The sequence below is a fragment of the Oncorhynchus kisutch genome, linkage group LG25 (assembly GCF_002021735.2).
Source record: "Oncorhynchus kisutch isolate 150728-3 linkage group LG25, Okis_V2, whole genome shotgun sequence".
In the NCBI taxonomy this organism is placed as follows: Eukaryota; Metazoa; Chordata; class Actinopteri; order Salmoniformes; family Salmonidae; genus Oncorhynchus; species Oncorhynchus kisutch.
The window spans coordinates 41,700,298-41,723,403 of NC_034198.2; the positions used below are offsets into that span (position 1 = coordinate 41,700,298).

Sequence of the window (23,106 nt, forward strand, 5' to 3'; positions counted from 1 at the left end):
GTGTGTGTGTCTGTGTCTGTGTGTGTATGTGTGAGAGAGAGAGAGAGAGAGAGAGAGAGAGAGTGGTTTAATGAATTAGAGCAGGAGACTCTCTAAAATCCTAGTGACGCAAATATGACCTAATCCAGATTATACTCCATTCTTAATCTGCAAAAAAAAAAGTATATCTTAAAAAAAGGTCACTTCTTTGTTTGTGTTTATATGGCTGTATGGTTCCATGTAAAAGTTAGTTTATATATATTATAAACTGATGTACAATACTGTTTTTCACCTGCAATATTAGTTCTGTATACTCACAGACATTATTTTAACAGTTTTAGAAATGTTCAGAGTGTTTTCTATTCTAATGCTACCAATTATATGCATATCCTGGCTTCTGGGCCTGAGTAACAGGCAGTTTACTTTGGGCATGTTATTTATCCGAACTTCTGAACACTGCCCCCTAGCCCTAAGAGGTTTTAAAGTTAGTTATTTTATAAACTGATATCCAATACTGTGGTAATGCAGTGTAGCCTACCATAGGGTGGATTTCAATCAAATAAAATAAAATAGTCAGACACACGTGAGTCCCCAAATATGATTGTCTTCCTCAATAGTGTGCAGCGAATTCTATTAGATTAAAAGTCAAAAATTAGTATGACATGCTAGCATTTTAAAGAATACTAAACATTAGACATTTCACAACCTGTAAAGCTTTATTATTTTGCATATCAAAAAATGCTAATTATTCAGAACGTCGGTACGGGACACGGCCGTTATCTCTGTGTGGGTCAGGGCGTAATTCAAATGGTACATCTCCTGAAGGCCTATTCCTGACTCACCATTCACTAGTTAGTGCACTAGGGTGCCATTTGGGATACATCCCTACGACAACACTACTGTACTGAAAGACTTTCAGCAATCTGTCTCCTGTCACTGTGAACCCAGTTGAAACTGAGCACCGGGATGTTTAAAGGTGGATTAAGGTTGATCTTTGGCATCGGATGATAAGCAGCATCGTTGGTCCTGCGGGAGACACACATCCTAGAGACACATCCTAGAGACATCCTAGACACATCCTAGACACGTCCTAGAGACACATCCTAGACACAAATCCTAGACACATCTTAGACACATCCTAGAGACATCCTACACATCCTAGAGACACATCCTAGACACATTCTAGACACATCCTAGAGACATCCTACACATCCTAGAGACACATCCTAGAGACACATCCTAAACACATACTAGACACATCCTAGACACATCCTAGACACATCCTAGACACATACTAGACACATTCTAGACACATCCTAGACACATTCTAGACACATCCTAGAGACATCCTACACATCCTAGAGACACATCCTAGAGACACATCCTAGACACATCCTAGACACATCCTAGACACATACTAGACACATCCTAGACACATCCTAGACACATCCTATACACATCTTAGACACATTCTAGACACATCCTAGAGACACATCCTAGAGACACATCCTTGACACATTTTAGAGACACATCCTAGACACATCCTAGAGTCACATCCTAGACACATCCTAGAGACACATCCTAGACACATCCTAGACACATCCTAGAGACACATCCTAGACACATCCTAGAGACACATCCTAGAGACACATCCTAGACACATCCTAGAGATACATCCTAGACACATCCTAGACACCTCCTAGAGACGCATCCTAGACATCCTAGACACATCCAAGAGACACATCCTAGAGACACATCCTAGACACATCCTAGAGACACATCCTAGACATCCTAGACACATCCTAGAGATACATCCTAGACACATCCTAGAGATACATCCTAGACACATCCTAGACACATCCTAGAGACACATCCTAGACATCCTAGACACATCCAAGAGACACATCCTAGAGACACATCCTAGACACATCCTAGAGACACATCCTAGACACATCCTAGAGATACATCCTAGAGACACATCCTAGACACATCCTAGAGATACATCCTAGAGACATATCCTAGACACATCCTAGAGACACATCCTAGACACATCCTAGAGACACATCCTAGACACATCCTAGAGACACATAGGACTACTGAGTTATAAATAGGACTATAGGACTACTGAGTTATAAATAGGACTACTGAGTTATAAATAGGACTACTGAGTTATAAATAGGACTACTGAGTTATACATAGGACTACTGAGTTATAAATAGGACTACTGAGTTATACATAGGACTACTGAGTTATACATAGGACTACTCAGTTATAAATAGGACTACAAGTTATAAATAGGACTACTGGGTTATACATAGGACTACTGAGTTATAAATAGGACTACTGAGTTATAAATAGGACTAGACACATCTTAGACACATCCTAGAGACATCCTACACATCCTAGAGACACATCCTAGACACATTCTAGACACATCCTAGAGACATCCTACACATCCTAGAGACACATCCTAGAGACACATCCTAAACACATACTAGACACATCCTAGACACATCCTGGACACATCCTAGACACATCCTAGACACATACTAGACACATTCTAGACACATCCTAGACACATTCTAGACACATCCTAGAGACACATCCTAGAGACACATCCTAGACACATCCTAGACACATCCTAGACACATACTAGACACATCCTAGACACATCCTAGACACATCTTAGACACATTCTAGACACATCCTAGAGACACATCCTAGAGACACATCCTTGACACATTTTAGAGACACATCCTAGACACATCCTAGAGTCACATCCTAGACACATCCTAGAGACACATCCTAGACATCCTAGACACATCCAAGAGACACATCCTAGAGACACATCCTAGACACATCCTAGAGACACATCCTAGACACATCCTAGAGATACATCCTAGAGACACATCCTAGACACATCCTAGAGACACATCCTAGACACATCCTAGAGACACATCCTAGACACATCCTAGAGACACATCCTAGACACATCCTAGAGACACATCCTAGACATCCTAGACACATCCTAGAGATACATCCTAGACACATCCTAGAGATACATCCTAGACACATCCTAGACACATCCTAGAGACACATCCTAGACATCCTAGACACATCCAAGAGACACATCCTAGAGACACATCCTAGACACATCCTAGAGACACATCCTAGACACATCCTAGAGATACATCCTAGAGACACATCCTAGACACATCCTAGAGACACATCCTAGACACATCCTAGAGACACATCCTAGACACATCCTAGAGACACATAGGACTACTGAGTTATAAATAGGACTATAGGACTACTGAGTTATAAATAGGACTACTGAGTTATAAATAGGACTACTGAGTTATACATAGGATTACTGAGTTATAAATAGGACTACTGAGTTATACATAGGACTACTGAGTTATACATAGGACTACTCAGTTATAAATAGGACTACAAGTTATAAATAGGACTACTGGGTTATACATAGGACTACTGAGTTATAAATAGGACTACTGAGTTATAAATAGGACTACTGAGTTATAAATAGGACTACTGAGTTATACATAGGACTACTGAGTTATACATAGGACTACTGAGTTATACATAGGACTACTGAGTTATAAATAGGACTACTGAGTTATACATAGGACTACTGAGTTATAAATAGGACTACTAAGTTATAAATAGGACTACTGAGTTATAAATAGGACTACTGTATATGTGTTGACCAAGGTCTTATGCATGCCGACTGTACCAAATATATGCAATGCACATAATGGGAATCAGTTGGCATCGAGGACACAGGCCACGTCAACGTCTCTGTATAAAGCCTCTTTTAAAATGTCCACATTTCCTATTGGTTTATGAGTCCATTATATATGTATATTATATTTAATCTAATTTAAGTACCAGTTATTAATTAATGTGCTTTCTCTCATCTGTGTGTGTGTGTGTTCTGTTGTAGTAATTATTTTGACCCCATTGAGTTGACAGCGGGTCCTCTTTGACCCCATTGAGTTGACAGCGGGTCCTCTTTGACCCCATTGAGTTGACAGCGGGTCCTCTTTGACCCCATTGAGTTGACAGCTGGTCCTCTTTGACTCCATTGAGTTGACAGCTGGTCGTCTCGGACCCAATTGAGTTGACAGCGGGTCCTCTTTGACCCCATTGAGTTGACAGCTAGTTGTTTTTGACCCCATTGAGTTGACAGCTGGTCCTCTTTGACCCCATTGAGTTGACAGCTGGTCGTCTTTGACCCCATTGAGTTGACATCTGGTCCTCTTTGACCCCATTGAGTTGACAGCAGGTCCTCTTTGACCCCATTGAGTTGACAGCTGGTCGTCTTTGACTCCATTGAGTTGACAGCTGGTCCTCTTTGACCCCATTGAGTTGACAGCTGGTCCTCTTTGACCCCATTGAGTTGACAGCTGGTCGTCTTTGACCCCATTGAGTTGACAGCTGGTCGTCTTTGACCCCATTGAGTTGCAGAGGGTTCCAACTCACCAGAATAAACAAGTCAGCAGTCATCTGGTTGTAGAATTTACCATGTGTATGTGAAGATCTGCTCCTGTCTGTGTGGCTCAGCGGGTGATAATCTAGCTCTGGTATTGCCAAGGTTTAACTCCAAAGTACTGTACGTGTCTGCTAAGAGGCAGGTCTTATCATCTAACTATAGTGCTATGTGAAAGGTTCCATTCAATGTGAAGACTCAAAATAACATTCTATTTCCTTGTATAGTGCGTTTCTTTTGACCAGACCCCTATAGGCTCTGACAGGTGCTGGGTGCATTGCACAAAATGCATTTGCATTTGACCAGAGCCCATACAGACCCTTCTGGCCTCTGAGTTTAGTCAGTGCACAGTGAATAGGGTCTGCTAATGGACTTAGACGAGTAGTCCACACCTCAGCCAGTAGACAGTTTTGTATTTAGTCTGACAGTGTTTTGCGTTAACTTCCCTGCTCACAATTTAAGGTCTGTTTCTAAGAAGTGCCTGTTAATCTGACTGATTTAAACCCCACCTCAGCAAGCCTTAGCATGCCCTAGCATGACTCCAGGTAAATGTAGCACAGCACAGTTAGGTTGATGTGTGAATACAGTATATAGTTATAACCGTATGTAGTTATAACAGTATGTAGTCATAACCATATGTAGTTATAATAGTATTGAGTTATGTGTAGTTATGTAGTTGTAACAGTATGTAGTTATGTGTAGTTATGTAGTTGTAACAAGGTATTGACTAAGAAGTGGCATGCTAAAAGGGTCATTTCACAGTACTGACCTATAAATGACATATTTGTTTCTTTGGGATTCTTTAAAAAGCTCCACTAGGCACCTTTGGGTAACAGGTAGTTACCATTATGTACCAGGAACAGATGTAGGATCTTAATTTGACCAGTTTCTCACAGCAGGAAAATAACAATGCAGCAACTGGAAATGTGAATTCATGTGTGGATTATAATAAATTGACATTTCTGGAGGGTTTGATACATTTTTAGTTAGGGCAAATGAAGTCTGACATTTTAAAGTGGAAAATACTAACTTTAGAAGCCTTTTTACACCTTGAATACACTCCAAGTTTGCATTTATTTTGTGTGTGTGACGTCAATATGCATGTGTGTGTGGCGTCAATATGCATGTGTGTGTGGCGTCAATATGCATGTGTGTGTGGCGTCAATATGCATGTGTGTGTGGCGTCAATATGCATGTGTGTGTGGCGTCAATATGCATGTGTGTGTGGCGTCAATATGCATGTGTGTGTGACGTCAATATGCATGTGTGTGTGGCGTCAATATGCATGTGTGTGTGGCGTCAATATGCATGTGTGTGTGGCGTCAATATGCATGTGTGTGTGACGTCAATATGCATGTGTGTGTGGCGTCAATATGCATGTGTGTGTGGCGTCAATATGCATGTGTGTGTGGCGTCAATATGCATGTGTGTGTGGCGTCAATATGCATGTGTGTGTGACGTCAATATGCATGTGTGTGTGGCGTCAATATGCATGTGTGTGTGGCGTCAATATGCATGTGTGTGTGGCGTCAATATGCATGTGTGTGTGACGTCAATATGCATGTGTGTGTGGCGTCAATATGCATGTGTGTGTGGCGTCAATATGCATGTGTGTGTGGCGTCAATATGCATGTGTGTGTGACGTCAATATGCATGTGTGTGTGGCGTCAATATGCATGTGTGTGTTGTGTCAATATGCATGTGTGTGTGGCGTCAATATGCATGTGTGTGTGACGTCAATATGCATGTGTGTGTGGCGTCAATATGCATGTGTGTGTGGCGTCAATATGCATGTGTGTGTGGCGTCAATATGCATGTGTGTGTGACGTCAATATGCATGTGTGTGTGGCGTCAATATGCATGTGTGTGTGGCGTCAATATGCATGTTGTGTGTGGCGTCAATATGCATGTGTGTGTGGCGTCAATATGCATGTGTGTGTGGCGTCAATATGCATGTGTGTGTGGCGTCAATATGCATGTGTGTGGTGGCGTCAATATGCATGTGTGTGTGGCGTCAATATTGCCATGCATGTGTGTGTGACGTCAATATGCATGTGTGTGTGGCGTCAATATGCATGTGTGTGTGGCGTCAATATGCATGTGTGTGTGACGTCAATATGCATGTGTGTGTGACGTCAATATGCATGTGTGTGTGGCGTCAATATGCATGTGGTGTGTGGCGTCAATATGCATGTGTGTGTGGCGTCAATATGCATGTGTGTGTGGCGTCAATATGCATGTGTGGTGTGGCGTCAATATGCATGTGTGTGTGACGTCAATAATGCATGTGTGTGTGGCGTCAATATGCATGTGTGTGTGGCGTCAATATGCATGTGTGTGTGACGTCAATATGCATGTGTGTGTGGACGTCAATATGCATGTGTGTGTGGCGTCAATATGCATGTGTGTGTGGCGTCAATATGCATGTGTGTGTGGCGTCAATATGCATGTGTGTGTGACGTCAATATGCATGTGTGTGTGACGTCAATATGCATGTGTGTGTGGCGTCAATATGCATGTGTGTGTGGCGTCAATATGCATGTGTGTGTGGCGTCAATATGCATGTGTGTGTGGCGTCAATATGCATGTGTGTGTGGCGTCAATATGCATGTGTGTGTGGCGTCAATATGCATGTGTGTGTGGCGTCAATATGCATGTGTGTGTGACGTCAATATGCATGTGTGTGTGGCGTCAATATGCATGTGTGTGTGGCGTCAATATGCATGTGTGTGTGGCGTCAATATGCATGTGTGTGTGGCGTCAATATGCATGTGTGTGTGGCGTCAATATGCATGTGTGTGTGACGTCAATATGCATGTGTGTGTGGCGTCAATATGCATGTGTGTGTGGCGTCAATATGCATGTGTGTGTGGCGTCAATATGCATGTGTGTGTGGCGTCAATATGCATGTGTGTGTGGCGTCAATATGCATGTGTGTGTGACGTCAATATGCATGTGTGTGTGGCGTCAATATGCATGTGTGTGTGGCGTCAATATGCATGTGTGTGTGACGTCAATATGCATGTGTGTGTGACGTCAATATGCATGTGTGTGTGGCGTCAATATGCATGTGTGTGTGGCGTCAATATGCATGTGTGTGTGGCGTCAATATGCATGTGTGTGTGGCGTCAATATGCATGTGTGTGTGGCGTCAATATGCATGTGTGTGTGGCGTCAATATGCATGTGTGTGTGGCGTCAATATGCATGTGTGTGTGACGTCAATATGCATGTGTGTGTGGCGTCAATATGCATGTGTGTGTGGCGTCAATATGCATGTGTGTGTGGCGTCAATATGCATGTGTGTGTGGCGTCAATATGCATGTGTGTGTGGCGTCAATATGCATGTGTGTGTGACGTCAATATGCATGTGTGTGTGGCGTCAATATGCATGTGTGTGTGGCGTCAATATGCATGTGTGTGTGGCGTCAATATGCATGTGTGTGTGGCGTCAATATGCATGTGTGTGTGGCGTCAATATGCATGTGTGTGTGACGTCAATATGCATGTGTGTGTGGCGTCAATATGCATGTGTGTGTGGCGTCAATATGCATGTGTGTGTGACGTCAATATGCATGTGTGTGTGACGTCAATATGCATGTGTGTGTGGCGTCAATATGCATGTGTGTGTGGCGTCAATATGCATGTGTGTGTGGCGTCAATATGCATGTGTGTGTGGCGTCAATATGCATGTGTGTGTGGCGTCAATATGCATGTGTGTGTGGCGTCAATATGCATGTGTGTGTGGCGTCAATATGCATGTGTGTGTGACGTCAATATGCATGTGTGTGTGGCGTCAATATGCATGTGTGTGTGGCGTCAATATGCATGTGTGTGTGGCGTCAATATGCATGTGTGTGTGGAGGGGGGGTGGTGTACAGTACCAGCCAACAGTTTGGACACACCTACTCATTCAAGGGTTTTTATTTATTTTGTACTGTTTTCTACATTGTAGAATAATAGTGAAGACATCAAAACTATGAAATAACAAATACGGAATCATGTAGTAACCAAAAACAGTGTTAAACAAATGTAAATATATTTTATATTTGAGATTCTTCAATGTTGCCACCATTTGCCTTGATTACAGCTTTGCACATTCACACTGTTGGAAACTACAACTCCCTACTACATCACACAGTTCAGACTGGATCTGATTTATCTCTACAGAAACTACAACTCCCTACTACATCAAACAGTTCAGACTGGATCTGATTTATCTCTACAGAAACTACAACTCCCTACTACATCAAACAGTTCAGACTGGATCTGATTTATCTCTACAGAAACTACAACTCCCTACTACATCACACAGTTCAGACTGGATCTGATTTATCTCTACAGAAACTACAACTCCCTACTACATCAAACAGTTCAGACTGGATCTGATTTATCTCTACAGAAACTACAACTCCCTACTACATCACACAGTTCAGACTGGATCTGATTTATCTCTACAGAAACTACAACTCCCTACTACATCAAACAGTTCAGACTGGGTCTGATTTATCTCCAGAGAAACTGCACATCGAACTCACAGAAACAAATGAACAAAATGGAATTACAATTATTGTCTCATCGTTGCCAGTGATCAGGCCTAACTTACTGATGGTGTTGGAGTTGTGCGCAGCCACGTAGTCGTGGGTGAACAGGGAGTACAGGAGGGGACTAAGCACGCACCCCTGAGGGGCCCCTGTGTTGAGGATCAGCGTGGTGGGTGTGTTGTTGCGTACCCTCACCACCTGGGGATGGCCCGTCAGGATATCCAGGATCCAGTTGCAGAGGGAGGTGTTTAGTCCCAGGGTCCTTAGCTTAGTGATGAGCTTTGAGGACACTATGGTGTTGAACACGAAGCTGTAATCAATGAACCGCATTCGCACATAGGTGTTCCTTTTATCCAAGTGGAAAAAGGCAGTGTGGAGTGGAAAAGAGACTGTGTCATCTTTGGATCTGTTGGGGCGGTATGAGAATTGAAGTGGGTCCAGTGTGTCTGGGATGATGGTTTTGATGTGAGCCATGACCAGCCTTTCAAAGCATTTCATGTGAGTGCTACAGGGCGATAGACAGGTTACCTTGGTGTTCTTGAGCACAGAGATTATGGTGGTCTGCTTGAAACATGTAGGTATTACAGACTGGGTCAGGGAGAGGTTGAAAATGTCAGTGACACTTGGTCAGCTGGTCAGCACATGCTCTGAGTACACATCCTGGTAATCTGCCTGGCCCTGCGTCTATGTGAATTTGAACCTGTTTAAAAGTCGCCAACATAATATTTTTATATTTTACTTCCTTCTTTTCACTCTGTCATGTAGGTTAGTATTGTGGAGTATTGTGGAATAACAACGTTGTTGATCCATCCTTAGTTTTCTTCTATCACAGTCATTAAACTTTGTAACTGTTTTAAAGTCCCCATTGGCCTCATGGTGAAATCCCTGAGCGGTTTCCTTCCTCTCCAGCAACTGAGTTAGGAAGAACACCTGTATCTTTGTAGTGACTGGGTGTATTGATACACCATCCAAAGTGTAATTATTTACCATGCTTATTTCTTCCCATCTACCAATAGGTGCCCTTTGTAAGTCATTGGAAAACCTCCCTGGTCTTTGTGGCAGAATCTGTGTTTGAAATTCACTGCTTGACTGAGGGACCTTACAGATAGTGTATGTGTATGTGTGGGGTACAGAGATGAGGTGGTCATAAAAAAAAATCACATTCATTATTGCACAGAGAGTCCATGCAATTTATGATGTGACTTTTGAGTATATTTTAAGCCCTTAACTTACTGTATTTAGGCTTACCATAACAAAGGGGTTGAATACTTATTGACTCAAGACATTTAATGTTTTATAAATTAAACATCATTTCATCTTTGACATTATGGGGAGTATTGTTCTGTTATAATCTCCACCCGGCACAGCCAGAAGAGGACTGGCCACCCCACATAGCCTGGTTCCTCTCTAGGTTTCTTCCTAGGTATTGGCCTTTCTAGGGAGTTTTTCCTAGCCACCGTGCTTCTACACCTGCATTGCTTGCTGTTTGGGGTTTTAGGCTGGGTTTCTGTACAGCACTTTGAGATATCAGCTGATGTACGAAGGGCTATATAAATATAAATAATAGGCCAGTGGCACATAAACAAATATGTATTTAATCCATTTTAAATTGAGGCAACAAACTGAAATGTCAAAGGGTGTGAATACTGTCTGAAGGCAGCAACCACTTCTGTATTGAGCGCGTCACTGGTACTTCCTGTTTGAGTTTTTTTTTCTTGTGACCAGGAATTCACTAGGGTCATTTGGGACACATATTGTATGACGTATGACGTTCCAGCTCATCCGTTGAGTAGATTACGCTGCAGCTAACGACCATGTAACTACGCTACACAATCAAACTGAAGCGTGAAAGGTCTGGGGAGCATGTGTGTGTGGCTGTATTAAAAAATAAATCAAAATAAATCATTTTGAGATGAATTAAATCCGTTTTTTGATTTATCCAGATTATTACTAGCTAATCTAGTTGGCATTCTGTCATTACCACCAGTCATGCTCTCAACAAAATTAATCTCAGAACTGTATTTTGTATGCCAGAAGTTGCCCAATTTGTATAACAAGGTACAATAATGTTATTGTTGTCCTGTTAAACATTTGGACATAATGCTCGGATAATGCTAAAAATGCAAAAAAATTAATAATTCTAAGACAATGTAAATGCCAACAAAAAAAAAACAGCAAGGAACAGATGGTTGACTTAATGTATTAAAAGATAGTCACGCGTGATTTATTTCCCCACGGAATGGTTGGTTGCATCAATCTGTCAACCTGCAACATCCTGTAACGTCCGTGTGGAGTCAGTATACTTTCTCAGAGTACTTTGAGCGCTTGCTTTTCATTGGTCAACAGGTTTCTCTGAACCTGCCACACTAACATTCAGGCGAGTTAGGAGAAAGCCCCCCCCCCCCCCAAGAGGAAAGCTCTTGTCTATTTGCAGGCTGTGTCTCAAATGGGATCCCTTTCCCCTTTATAGTGCACCACTCGTCAAAAGTAGTGCACTATAAAGGGAACAGCTTGCCATTTGTGACACATCCCTGATGACTGGATGAAGTAGCTCTGACATGCCCTGGTGCTATGCCACACAGGGCTGCTGTGACAGGGACTTAAGAGCGGCAGTAGTCCACTCCACTCCCATAGTTTATTTCAGGACTGGAGACTCCGTGTTGAGCAGCTCAGACGACACAGTGACAGGCGCTAGGCCATTACACCACCGTGTTGATGTCTGTCTGACGTGCTTACTTAGCCTTACATCACCTGGCACCAGAACACATTATTGTGAGTAGAAAAGAAACCCGTCCAAACCGAGAAACATAATATTGTCAACTACTGCCATAGAGTAGACGTACTGTATTTTACATAAGGTCAAACATTTATGACTGTCAGTCGCTTTGGTCAAAACTATCTGCTAAATGTTATTTATTATTAAATATTAGAACAAAAACACATTCAATAACACCAAATATTATTATTAGGTTTAATCTAGCTCGGTTCTTCGACTGAAGTGAGCCATTTACTCCAGACTACATAGGGGCAACTTGTGTAACACATTGTAAGACTAAGTACCTTGACTTATTCCCTGTTACTGTTTCGGGGAGCGTTGGTCATTCACAAACTTCCTCCGTCAGTGGTTTTCTCCATTTCCTTCAAGGATGGTCATGCTTCTCCACACTAAAGTACTTAGAGAATACTTCTCCGCACTAAAGTACTTAGAGAATGCTTCTCCGCACTAAAGTACTTAGAGAATACTTCTCCACACTAAAGTACTTAGAGAATACTTCTCCACACTAAAGTACTTAGAGAATACTTCTCCACACTAAAGCACTTAGAGAATACTTCTCCGCACTAAAGTACTTAGAGAATACTTCTCCACACTAAAGTACTTAGAGAATACTTCTCCACACTAAAGTACTTAGAGAATACTTCTCCACAGAAAGACGCTGCTACATTCAGTGCCTTCAGAAACTATTCTTATCCCTTGACTTATTCCACATTTTGTTGTGTTCCAGCCTGAATTAATAATGGTTTGCCAATAATCTTTGCCCATTATTCTTTTAAAAATGTATCAAGCTGTGTTAAATTGATTGTTGATCATTGCTAGTCAACTATTTTCAGGTCTTGCCAAAGATGTTCAAGTAATTGTAAGTCAAAACTGTAACTTGGCCACTTGGCCAACTTGACAGTAACATTGACTGTCTCTTCTTGGTAAGCATCTCCAGTGTAGATTTGGCCTTGTGTTTTAGGTTATTGTCCTGCTGAAAGGTGAATTAATCTCCCAGTGTCTGGTGGAAAGCAGCCTGAATCAGCTTTTCCTCTAGGATTTTGCCTGTGCTTAGCTCAATTCCCTTTCTTTTTTATCCTGAAAAACTCTCCTGTCCTTACAGTTTACAAGCATACCCATAACATGATGCAGCTACCACTATGCTTGAAAAAAATGGAGTGTGGTACTGTGGTAATATGATTGTGGCAAATCAAATACAACACACCACTTTGTATTCAGGACAAAAAGTGAATTGCTTGAAAAAAAAATTGAAGTATTATTTTAGTTCCTTGTTGCAAACAGGATGCATGCTTTGTAGTCTGTACAAGCTTCCTTATTTTCCCTCTGTCAATTAGGTTAGTATTGTGGAGTAACTACAATGTTGTTGATCCATCCTCAGTTTTCTCCTATCACTCTGTAACTGTTTTAAAGTCACCATAGGCCTCATAGTGAAATACCTGAGCGGTTTCCTTCCTCTCCGGGAACTGAGTAAGGAATGACGCCTTTATCTTTGTAGTGACTGTGATTTTTGCCCATTCTTTCAAGGCAAAACTGCTCCAGCTCCTTCAAGTTGGATGGGTTCCGCTGGTGTACAGCAATCTTTAAGTCATACCACAGATTCTCAATTGGATTGATGTCTGGGCTTTGACTAGACCATTCCAAGACATTTAAATGTTTCCCCTTAAACCACTCAAGTGTTGCTTTAGCAATATGCTTAGGGTCATCCCAGTCTCAAATCTCTAGGAGACTGAAACAGGTTTCCCTCAAGAACTTCCCCACCAACTTCCGCACCATCCATCATTCCTTCAATTCTGACCAGTTTCCCAGTCCCTGCTAATGAAAACATCCCCACAGCATGATGCTGCCACCACCATGCTTCACTGTGGGGATGGTATTCTCGGGGTGATGAGAGGTGTGGGTTTGCGCCAGACACAGTGTTTTCCTTGATGGCCAAAAAGCTTAATTTTAGTCTTGTCTGACCAGAGTTCCTTCCTCCATATGTTTGGGGAGTCTCCCACATGCCTTTTGGCAAACACCAAATATGTTTGCTTATTTTTCTCTGGCCACTCTTCCATAAAGCCCAGCTCTGTGGAGTGTACGGTTTAAAGTGGTCCTATGGACAGATACTCCAATCTCCGCTGTGGAGCTTTGCAGCTCCTTCAGGGTTATCTTTGGTCTCTTTGTTGCCTCTAATTAATGCCCTCCTTGTATGGTCTGTGAGTGTTGGTGGGCGGCAGGTTTGTTGTGGTGCCATATTCTTTCCATTTTTTAATAATGGATTTAATGGTGCTCCGTGGGATTTCAAAGTTTCAGATATTTTATTATAACCCAACCCTGATCGGTACTTCTCCACAACTTTGTCCCTGACCTATTTGGAGAGCTCCTTGGTCTTTATGGTACCACTTGCTTGGTGGTGCCCCTTGCATAGTGGTGTTACAGACAGGGTTAACCCTAACCCTAACCCTAACCATTTCAAAACAGGTGTAGATATACTGAGATCATGTGACACCTAAATAAAGTCCACTTGTGTGCAATCTAACTAATTATGTGACTTCTGAAGGAAATTGGTTGCACCAGATCTTATTTAGGGGCTTCATAGCAAAGGAGGTGAATACATATGCACACACCACTTTTACATTTTTTCTTTTTTTACAATCTTTTGAAACAAGTTAATTTTTTCATTTCACTTCACCAATTTGAACTATTTTGTGTTTGTCCATTACATGACATTCAAATAAAAATCCATTTAAATTATAGGTTGTAATGCAACAAAATAGGAAAAACGCCAAAGGGGGGATGAATACTGTTGCAAAGCACTGTATTGATACACCTTCCAAAGTGTAATTAACAACTTCACCTCCAATGTCTGCTTTTTTCTATTTTTATCCATCTACCAATAGGTGCCTCTCTTTGCGAGGCATTGGAAACCCTCCCTGGTCTTTGTGGTTGAATCTTTGTTTGAAATTCACTGCTCGACTGACGCAGATAATTGCATGTGTGGGGTGAGGGTAGTCGTTCAAAAACACTATTATTGTCCATACAACTTATTACGTGACTTGTTAAGCACATTTTTTTTTTTACTCCTGAACTTATTTAGGCTTGCCATCACAAAGGGGTTGTATACTTACTGACTCAAGACATTTCATCTTTTCATTTTTATTAATTTGTAAACATTTTCAAAAAACATAATTCCACTTAGACATAATCGGGTATTGTGTGTGGGCCAGCGACAAAAAAAGAATCTACATTTAATCTATTTTAAATCAAGGCTGTAACACAACAAAATGTGGAAAAAGTCACAGGGTGTGAATACTCTCTGAAGGCACTGTACAGTCAGGGGTTTCAGCTGTCCCCAATGGAATCATATGTCCTATATAGTGCACTACTTTTGGCTAGGGCCCTATTCCCTATATAGTGCACTACTTTTGGCTAGGGCCCATAGGGAATAAGATGCCATTTGAGAAACAACCATAAAACCCCACAGGGTCCAGGAGACCCAACTAGACAACCACCACCATAGCATGAAATGGCTTGCTTAATAAATCAGAACTGGCTTCAGATAATATTTCATGTCAAATACTAATTAGCCGGGCTTGATTGAGCTTGCCTGGCACAATGGAACCAATAAAATAGTAGCATAAAAGTAAACTTTGCTCATCTGGCACTCCGGGCAGGCTAAAGTAAACCTCGCTCATCTGGCACTCCGGGCAGGCTAAAGTAAACCTCGCTCATCTGGCACTCCGGGCAGGCTAAAGTAAACGCTTAAGGTACTTTAAATATTTTAAATGGTATTTGAACCCAGGTCTGGCAGCTATAGCTCTTTTTGTAGTCTGATATTTGAACGCAGGTCTGGTAGGTACAGCTCTTTTTGTAGTCTGATATTTGAACCCAGGTCTGGCAGCTATAGCTCTTTTTGAAGACTGATATTTGAACTCAGGTCTGGCAGCTATAGCTCTTTTTGAAGACTGATATTTGAACGCAGGTCTGGCAGCTATAGCTCTTTTTGTAGTCTGAAGACTAAGTCACTCATCATTTACAGCTGTACAGTAAATCGGCGTGTTGAGCATCCCACCATTTCCATGGACAGTTGAGTCAGATTGAAGAGCAGCACATGGCAGCACACCTCGCTGCGTTTATTGACAGTGATCAGAGGAGGACATCAGGGAAAGTTCTAGAAGTAAAGCTATTGGATATAAAATCTGTTTTACATTATCATGACTCCACTAACATTCAGTCTCATCCACTATTAAGTTGATTACACTAGTTTTTACTTCCTTCAAAAAATCACTCAACATGAACATGTCATTTTAAGAGCACTGTGGTATTTCTACTAAAACATAGGTCAATGAGTGTCTAGTCAATCATGTCTAGCCATTCATCTCTAGTAAATCATGATACATCATTCAACCTAAGAACAGGTGCCTCTCCCCACAGTCTGTTTGAATGGACAATCACCATATCGCTATTGTCAAGCTACATTGGCATATGGTATCCCAAACCAACTAAATAAACAATTCCTATTTACTTTACAACCTTGTACAGATAGCATTCTTCCAATGTGAAACCTACTGCAATGAGAGTGTATGTTGATGATTTGTTGTTTGAATATGGTCTTTAGCATAGAATTAGAATGAGTAGAATGGAACATGGAACATTCTAATTCTATGTATGGTACTGTAACCATAGAATTAGAATGAGTAGAATGGAACATGGAACATTCTAATTCTATGTATGGTACTGTAACCATAGAATTAGAATGAGTAGAATGGAACATGGAACATTCTAATTCTATGTATGGTACTGTAACCATAGAATTAGAATGAGTAGAATGGAACATGGAACATTCTAATTCTATGTATGGTACTGTAACCATAGAATTAGAATGAGTAGGATGGAACATGGAACATTCTAATTCTATGTATGGTACTGTAACCATAGAATTAGAATGAGTAGGATGGAACATGGAACATTCTAATTCTATTTATGGTACTGTAACCATAGAATTTGAATGAGTAGAATGGGAATAGAAACTCTGACCGTTCTATATATACGACTGTAACTAACAATAACTTCCTTTATCTTCCTTTTAACTTCACAACGACGGGCTCTGTAAACTTCTGGCCAGTCAGGAACTGCCACACCCCTCCTCTGTAGAACTCGTTCCCAAAGGAATAGAGCCAAGCATTGAAAATAGGGTTCATTTTCGCCAAAACAGGAAGCAACTACAAAATGAACAAACATGTACTCGTTAAAATTATTTAAATCAAACCTCTCCATTGACATGTTATTTAGCTAAAGCATTATCAAGCACAGAAAGAGAAAAATTATATTAAAAAAGGAAGAAGCTCTGAAAAGAAGAAGAAGAAGCTCTCAAAAGAAGAAGAAGAAGCTCTCAAAAGAAGAAGAAGAAGCTCTCAGAAGAAGAAGAAGAAGCTCTCAAAAGAAGAAGAAGCTCTCAAAAGAAGAAGAAGAAGCTCTCAGAAGAAGAAGAAGAAGCTCTCAAAAGAAGAAGAAGAAGAAGCTCTCAAAAGAAGAAGAAGAAGCTCTCAGAAGAAGAAGAAGAAGCTCTCAAAAGAAGAAGAAGAAGAAGCTCTCAAAAGAAGAAGAAGAAGCTCTCAAAAGAAGAAGAAGAAGCTCTCAAAAGAAGAAGAAGAAGCTCTCAGAAGAAGAAGCTCTCAAAAGAAGAAGAAGAAGCTCTCAGAAGAAGAAGAAGAAGCTCTCAAAAGAAGAAGAAGAAGAAGCTCTCAAAAGAAGAAGAAGAAGAAGCTCTCAAAAGAAGAAGAAGAAGAAGCTCTCAAAAGAAGAAGAAGAAGAAGAAGAAGCTCTCAAAGGAAGAAGAAGAAGCTCTCAAAAGAAGAAGAAGAAGAAGAAGCTCTCAAAAGAAGAAGAAAAAGCTCTCAAAAGAAGAAGAAGAAGAAGAAGCTCTCAAAAGAAGAAGAAGAAGCTCTCAAAAGAAGAAGAAGAAGAAGCTCTCAAAAGAAGAAGAAGAAGAAGCTCTCAAAAGAAGAAGAAGAAGAAGAAGCTCTCAAAAGAAGAAGAAGAAGCTCTCAAAAGAAGAAGAAGAAGAAGCAGCTCCGCTCACCATTCTCAGCTTTGGAGAGACCAGTTTGGCGTTGCCGAAGCAGGCGTAGATACACATGACTTCGTAGGGTCCCCAGCAGAACAACAGAACCCTCAGTGGTACGCTGGTGTTCCACTGGAAAACAAAGACAGTCAATAAAGTTGTATTGAATTGAATGAAATGTGACTTTTCAGTTACACTATGACAACAATAACATAGAGTCAACATATCAGCATAATATAAATGTATAAAAGAGCAGAACATAATGACTGTTATCTACACACATACAACATTTAGACATCTTACTTTAAATAATAGCAAACATTGTCTACGGGATTATCTTGCTGAGAAGTCTTGTAATCTGAAGTTCACGGAAACAACTTTCCCGATGTTCACATACTAGGATTTAACACACTTATCACGTTGTAAATATAATGAGAAGTATGTTGTTTTTTACCCCCTCCCCCCCCAAAGGCCAAATATTACTGGTGTTGTTAAAATGTGTTGCAACGTTCCAAAGAACACGTTCCAAACATTCTAGCGGTAGAACGTTCCAAGGTTTACCCTGTGCTTGTGGATCTTCTTGAAGTATGCGTAAATGGCGTCGTAGTTGGACTTCATGACATAAGCAGGGAAGATGAGGTAGAAGACCGTCAGGGCTCCCATATAGGTAATGTAGTCTCTGTTGAATGGAGATGAACACGGACGATAGAATGACATAAGACATACTGTATTATCCCGTGCATCTCTATGAATGTGGAATACTCACATGTCTAGGGTTGCTAAATTCTGGTTGGAAGATTCCCGGAATAAGGAGGGAATTAGCAGAAAATACGGAATTGTAAGGGAGTTCTGGAACACCTGGGAATTGTGTTACCAGATTTTGGAACCCTAGTCTGTGGGAGACATTGTGTTACCAGATTTTGGAACCCTAGTCTGTGGGAGACATTGTGTTACCAGATTTTGGAACCCTAGTCTGTGGGAGACATTGTGTTACCAGATTTTGGAACCCTAGTCTGTGGGAGACATTGTGTTACCAGAATTTGGAACCCTAGTCCATGGGAGACATTGTGTTACCAGATTTTGGAACCCTAGTCTGTGGGAGACATTGTGTTACCAGATTTTGGAACCCTAGTCTGTGGGAGACATTGTGTTACCAGATTTTGGAACCCTAGTCTGTGGGAGACATTGTGTTACCAGATTTTGGAACCCTAGTCTGTGGGAGACATTGTGTTACCAGATTTTGGAACCCTAGTCTGTGGGAGACATTGTGTTACCAGATTTTGGAACCCTAGTCTGTGGGAGACATTGTGTTACCATATTTTGGAACCCTAGTCTGTGGGAGACATTGTGTTACCAGAATTTGGAACCCTAGTCCATGGGAGACATTGTGCTACCAGATTTTGGAACCCTAGTCTGTGGGAGACATTGTGTTACCAGATTTTGGAACCCTAGTCTGTGGGAGACATTGTGTTACCAGATTTTGGAACCCTAGTCCGTGGGAGACATTGTGTTACCAGAATTTGGAACCCTAGTCCATGGGAGACATTGCTAGAGAGCTTTTGTTTTATTGTCTGAAATGAATCTCAACCCATTAAAGATTTCTAGCAGTGTTCTCTCTCTGTTTGTGTGAAATGCTGCATGTTTTCAACTAAATTAAAGAGCTTACTTTTGAAGTAATCTGTTTGATTGATTTAAAGCCCTGATTCTGTATTCCACTATTTATATTTTACAAAGTCAAACAGTGACGTCAACAGCTGGTTGAAATAGAAGGATATTTATGAGTTTTGGAAGTCTGCTTTTTTTTTCAAAACTGTCTTTAAAAAAAATCTTGTGACACATCAACGACAAATGTTCCGAGGTAACAGTGCGTGAGGGAGATGCTGAGCTACAATAAAATGACCTTAGAGGTCTGTAATTCCCTGAACCACAGACAAAACAGAACATGATGGTGTAATTCCCTGAACCACAGACAAAACAGAACATGATGGTGTAATTCCCTGAACCACAGACAAAACAGAACATGATGGTGTAATTCCCTGAACCACAGACAAAACAGAACATGATGGTGTAATTCCCTGAACCACAGACAAAACAGAACATGATGGTGTAATTCCCTGAACCACAGACAAAACAGAACATGATGGTGTAATTCCCTGAACCACAGACAAGACAGAACATGATGGTGAAATTCCCAGAACCACAGACAAAACAGAACATGATGGTGGAATTCCCTGAACCACAGACAAGACAGAACATGATGGTGGAATTCCTCTTAACCACAGATGAGAGAGAACGTGATGGTGTAATTCCCTGAACCACAGACAAGACAGAACATGATGGTGGAATTCCCAGAACCACAGACAAAACAGAACATGATGGTGTAATTCCCTGAACCACAGACAAAACAGAACATGATGGTGGAATTCCTCTTAACCACAGATGAGAGAGAACATGATGTATAATTTCTGACTATGTCGCTCTGGATAAATTACCAAAATATAAACGTGAATTTATAGTGGAATTGACAGCATTTTAGCAACATTAAATCTTATTACAATTTGTTCATATACACCAACAGGAAGAACATGACACTTTTAAAACATCTGTGAAGTGAGCAATTAGATATGGTAATTTTCACGTTTTCCTAAATTCTTAGAATGTTTAGGAATTACGTATATTAAGGCATTTGTGAAAATTCTATAGCAATATCGAGTGGAAAAGCGTCCATGCGTTTGGACAATTACTAGACACTGCAGTAAATAAAACCATTGTCGAAGACCGGAGTCTATGCAGAACGGTGCACCAAAGCCAATCAGGGGTACATTTGCCACAAAGGCCTGCCATCATTCACGATGAACTGGACTGTGTGTTTACAGACAGTAGGGCCTGTCATCATTCACTATGAACTGGACTGTGTGTTTACAGGCAGTAGGGCCTGTCATCATTCACTATGAACTGGACTGTGTGTTTACAGGCAGTAGGGCCTGTCATCATTCACTATGAACTGGACTGTATGTTTACAGACAGTAGGGCCTGTCATCATTCCCTATGAACTGGACTGTATGTTTACAGGCAGTAGGGCCTGTCATCATTCACTTTGAACTGGACTGTGTTTTTACAGGCAGTAGGGCCGCCCATCATTCACTTTGAACTGGACTGTGTGTTTACAGACAGTAACAACAGCACGACTTTAGATCATTAGAAAGCATTATCCAAAAGGCACACAAAATACACCTGAATAAATTTCTGCAAATATGGCAATACAATGGGAATCCTCTTTACAGTCCGATTGATCAAACAACCATGAACATGTAGGCTCTCCCTCCCTCAGCTATTTACATCAACAACAATAAAGATCAACAACTAATGCTAGCCAAAATATTTAGTAATGGAAAGTGAAACAGTGCATCCCGAATGCAGGCAGCAAACAATGTACAAGATGGGATTTACAACCTGATAGCAATATTTTTGGGGAATAGCAAGAACTGTATTGGTGAATTCAATTTTTTTATTTTACCTTTATTTTACTAGGCAAGTCAGTTAAGAACAAATTCTTATTTTCAATGACGGCCTAGGAACTGCCTGTTCAGGGGCAGAACGACAGAGTTGTACCTTGTCAGCTCAGGGATTTGAACTTGCAACCTTTCAGTTACTAGTCCAACACTCTAACCACTAGGCTACCCTGCATTGAACTTCATCCATCGATTTCCCCAACAACGCCTTAGTGTACGTCACGTGAACGTCGAGTCGAATAGAACCTATTTTTAAAACCTCGTATAAAGTTGGATAAACTGGGCGATCATTTTTTTGACTGATATTATGATTATTATGAAACGCTTGTCAGTTCCACTTTAAAATGTAGCCTACTTGTCTCCTTTGGTGTAGTCTAGAGTGCAGCACGTCCTCATTGGCTCAAAGTCATACACTCCCCATCCAGTCAGAGGGACGGCCGCCCAGAAGATGGCCAACCCCCAGATAATGATAGAAAAAGTCCAGGCCGTGCTCCAAAACAGCTTCTGATCTGGAACAAAATAATGTTGTTATATTTATTTACCATTTTCCAAGAATATGTTTGTAGGTTTGTAGATTTATATAGATAAAACTATAATATAATAATATATAATATATATATATAATATATAATACTACTCACTGGTGACATATTGGTGATATCTGTCCCAGGCGATGGTAGCCAGGAAACTGATGGAGGCCAGCACTGCTGTCATCCCTATGACGGCGTGGTTGCTACATCCGTCTTGACCCCAGGGCCAGTGTCTAGGGTGACGAGAAGAGAGGAGCACATTTAGGCTGCGTTTACACATGCAGCCCAATTCTGATCCTTTGTCCGATTATTGGCAAGAGATCTGATCTGATTGGAACAAAAGGCCAATTATTGGCCAAAGATCAGAATTGGGCTGCATGTGTAAACGCAGCCTCAGTGTTTCTAATCCAATCAGGCATAAACCGGTTTCAGAATGGCTACATTCCTACATAAACATGATAACTCATTTGGCAGCTAATTGTTATACCAAATACACCTACTTTGACTTGTGGTTCTATTCAGTTGAACTATAAAGTCATGATCACACACACTAACATTACAGCTTTGTGTAGTAAAGGATCTATCCATCATAGCGTTTCAGATATACATGAAAAAAATGTGCCTCACTAGAACGATTTGTCCTGATGTCCTGTCTGTAAAACAAATTTTCGATCAAACGCATAAGAGCGTTTTAACAACAACTATTGTACACATAAGTCAGGAAACCTCCACGGGCGTTAATGCAGTGTCAAAGGATAATCATTTATACCTGTACGATAAGCTGGCGTATGCAGCGATCAGGCCGGTTGTATTGAGCATAATGTCAGCCACGGCGAGGTTAAAGACAAGGAAATTACTGGGAGTTCGCATTTGCTTTACGCTAATATAGGCCAATATTGAAACGGCGTTCAGGAAGAATCCGACAAGACCTAAAAGACATGTGGAAAGAAGAGAAATCATCATGGGGGGGGGAAAGACAAAGACTAAAAATGGACGTTTAACATTTCAGTTAAGTTATATAGCCTACATGTGAATAGGATATGATAATGTCAGAAATCGTTGAATTTTAACTACACAGACTTTTATTTGACTATTTCACATGTCAACCTTACAGAACCGCATCTTCCAGTGACAATCTTGGCATGATTTAAAATCAGTAGACCTGTCCCTTTAAGATCTCTTTAAAATCAGTAGACCTGTCCCTTTAAGATCT

The 23,106-nt window shown here is 41.0% G+C and overlaps 1 protein-coding gene across 1 annotated transcript in view; it reads right to left on the bottom strand.

Annotated features, from left to right (window-relative positions):
- Window positions 1-15,879: 15,879 nt before the first annotated feature.
- LOC109884091 (RPE-retinal G protein-coupled receptor-like) overlaps window positions 15,880-23,106 on the bottom strand; it is a 7,633-nt gene continuing 406 nt past the window's right edge. Inside the window, exons 2-7 of the mRNA XM_031804580.1 lie at window positions 22,663-22,822; window positions 22,005-22,126; window positions 21,719-21,872; window positions 18,413-18,530; window positions 17,870-17,983; window positions 15,880-17,009 (exon numbers count right to left, since the gene is read on the bottom strand). Of these exons, the coding sequence (XP_031660440.1) occupies window positions 16,863-17,009; window positions 17,870-17,983; window positions 18,413-18,530; window positions 21,719-21,872; window positions 22,005-22,126; window positions 22,663-22,822 (815 nt within the window). The 3' untranslated portion in view covers window positions 15,880-16,862. The remainder of the gene's footprint in view (window positions 17,010-17,869; window positions 17,984-18,412; window positions 18,531-21,718; window positions 21,873-22,004; window positions 22,127-22,662; window positions 22,823-23,106) is intronic.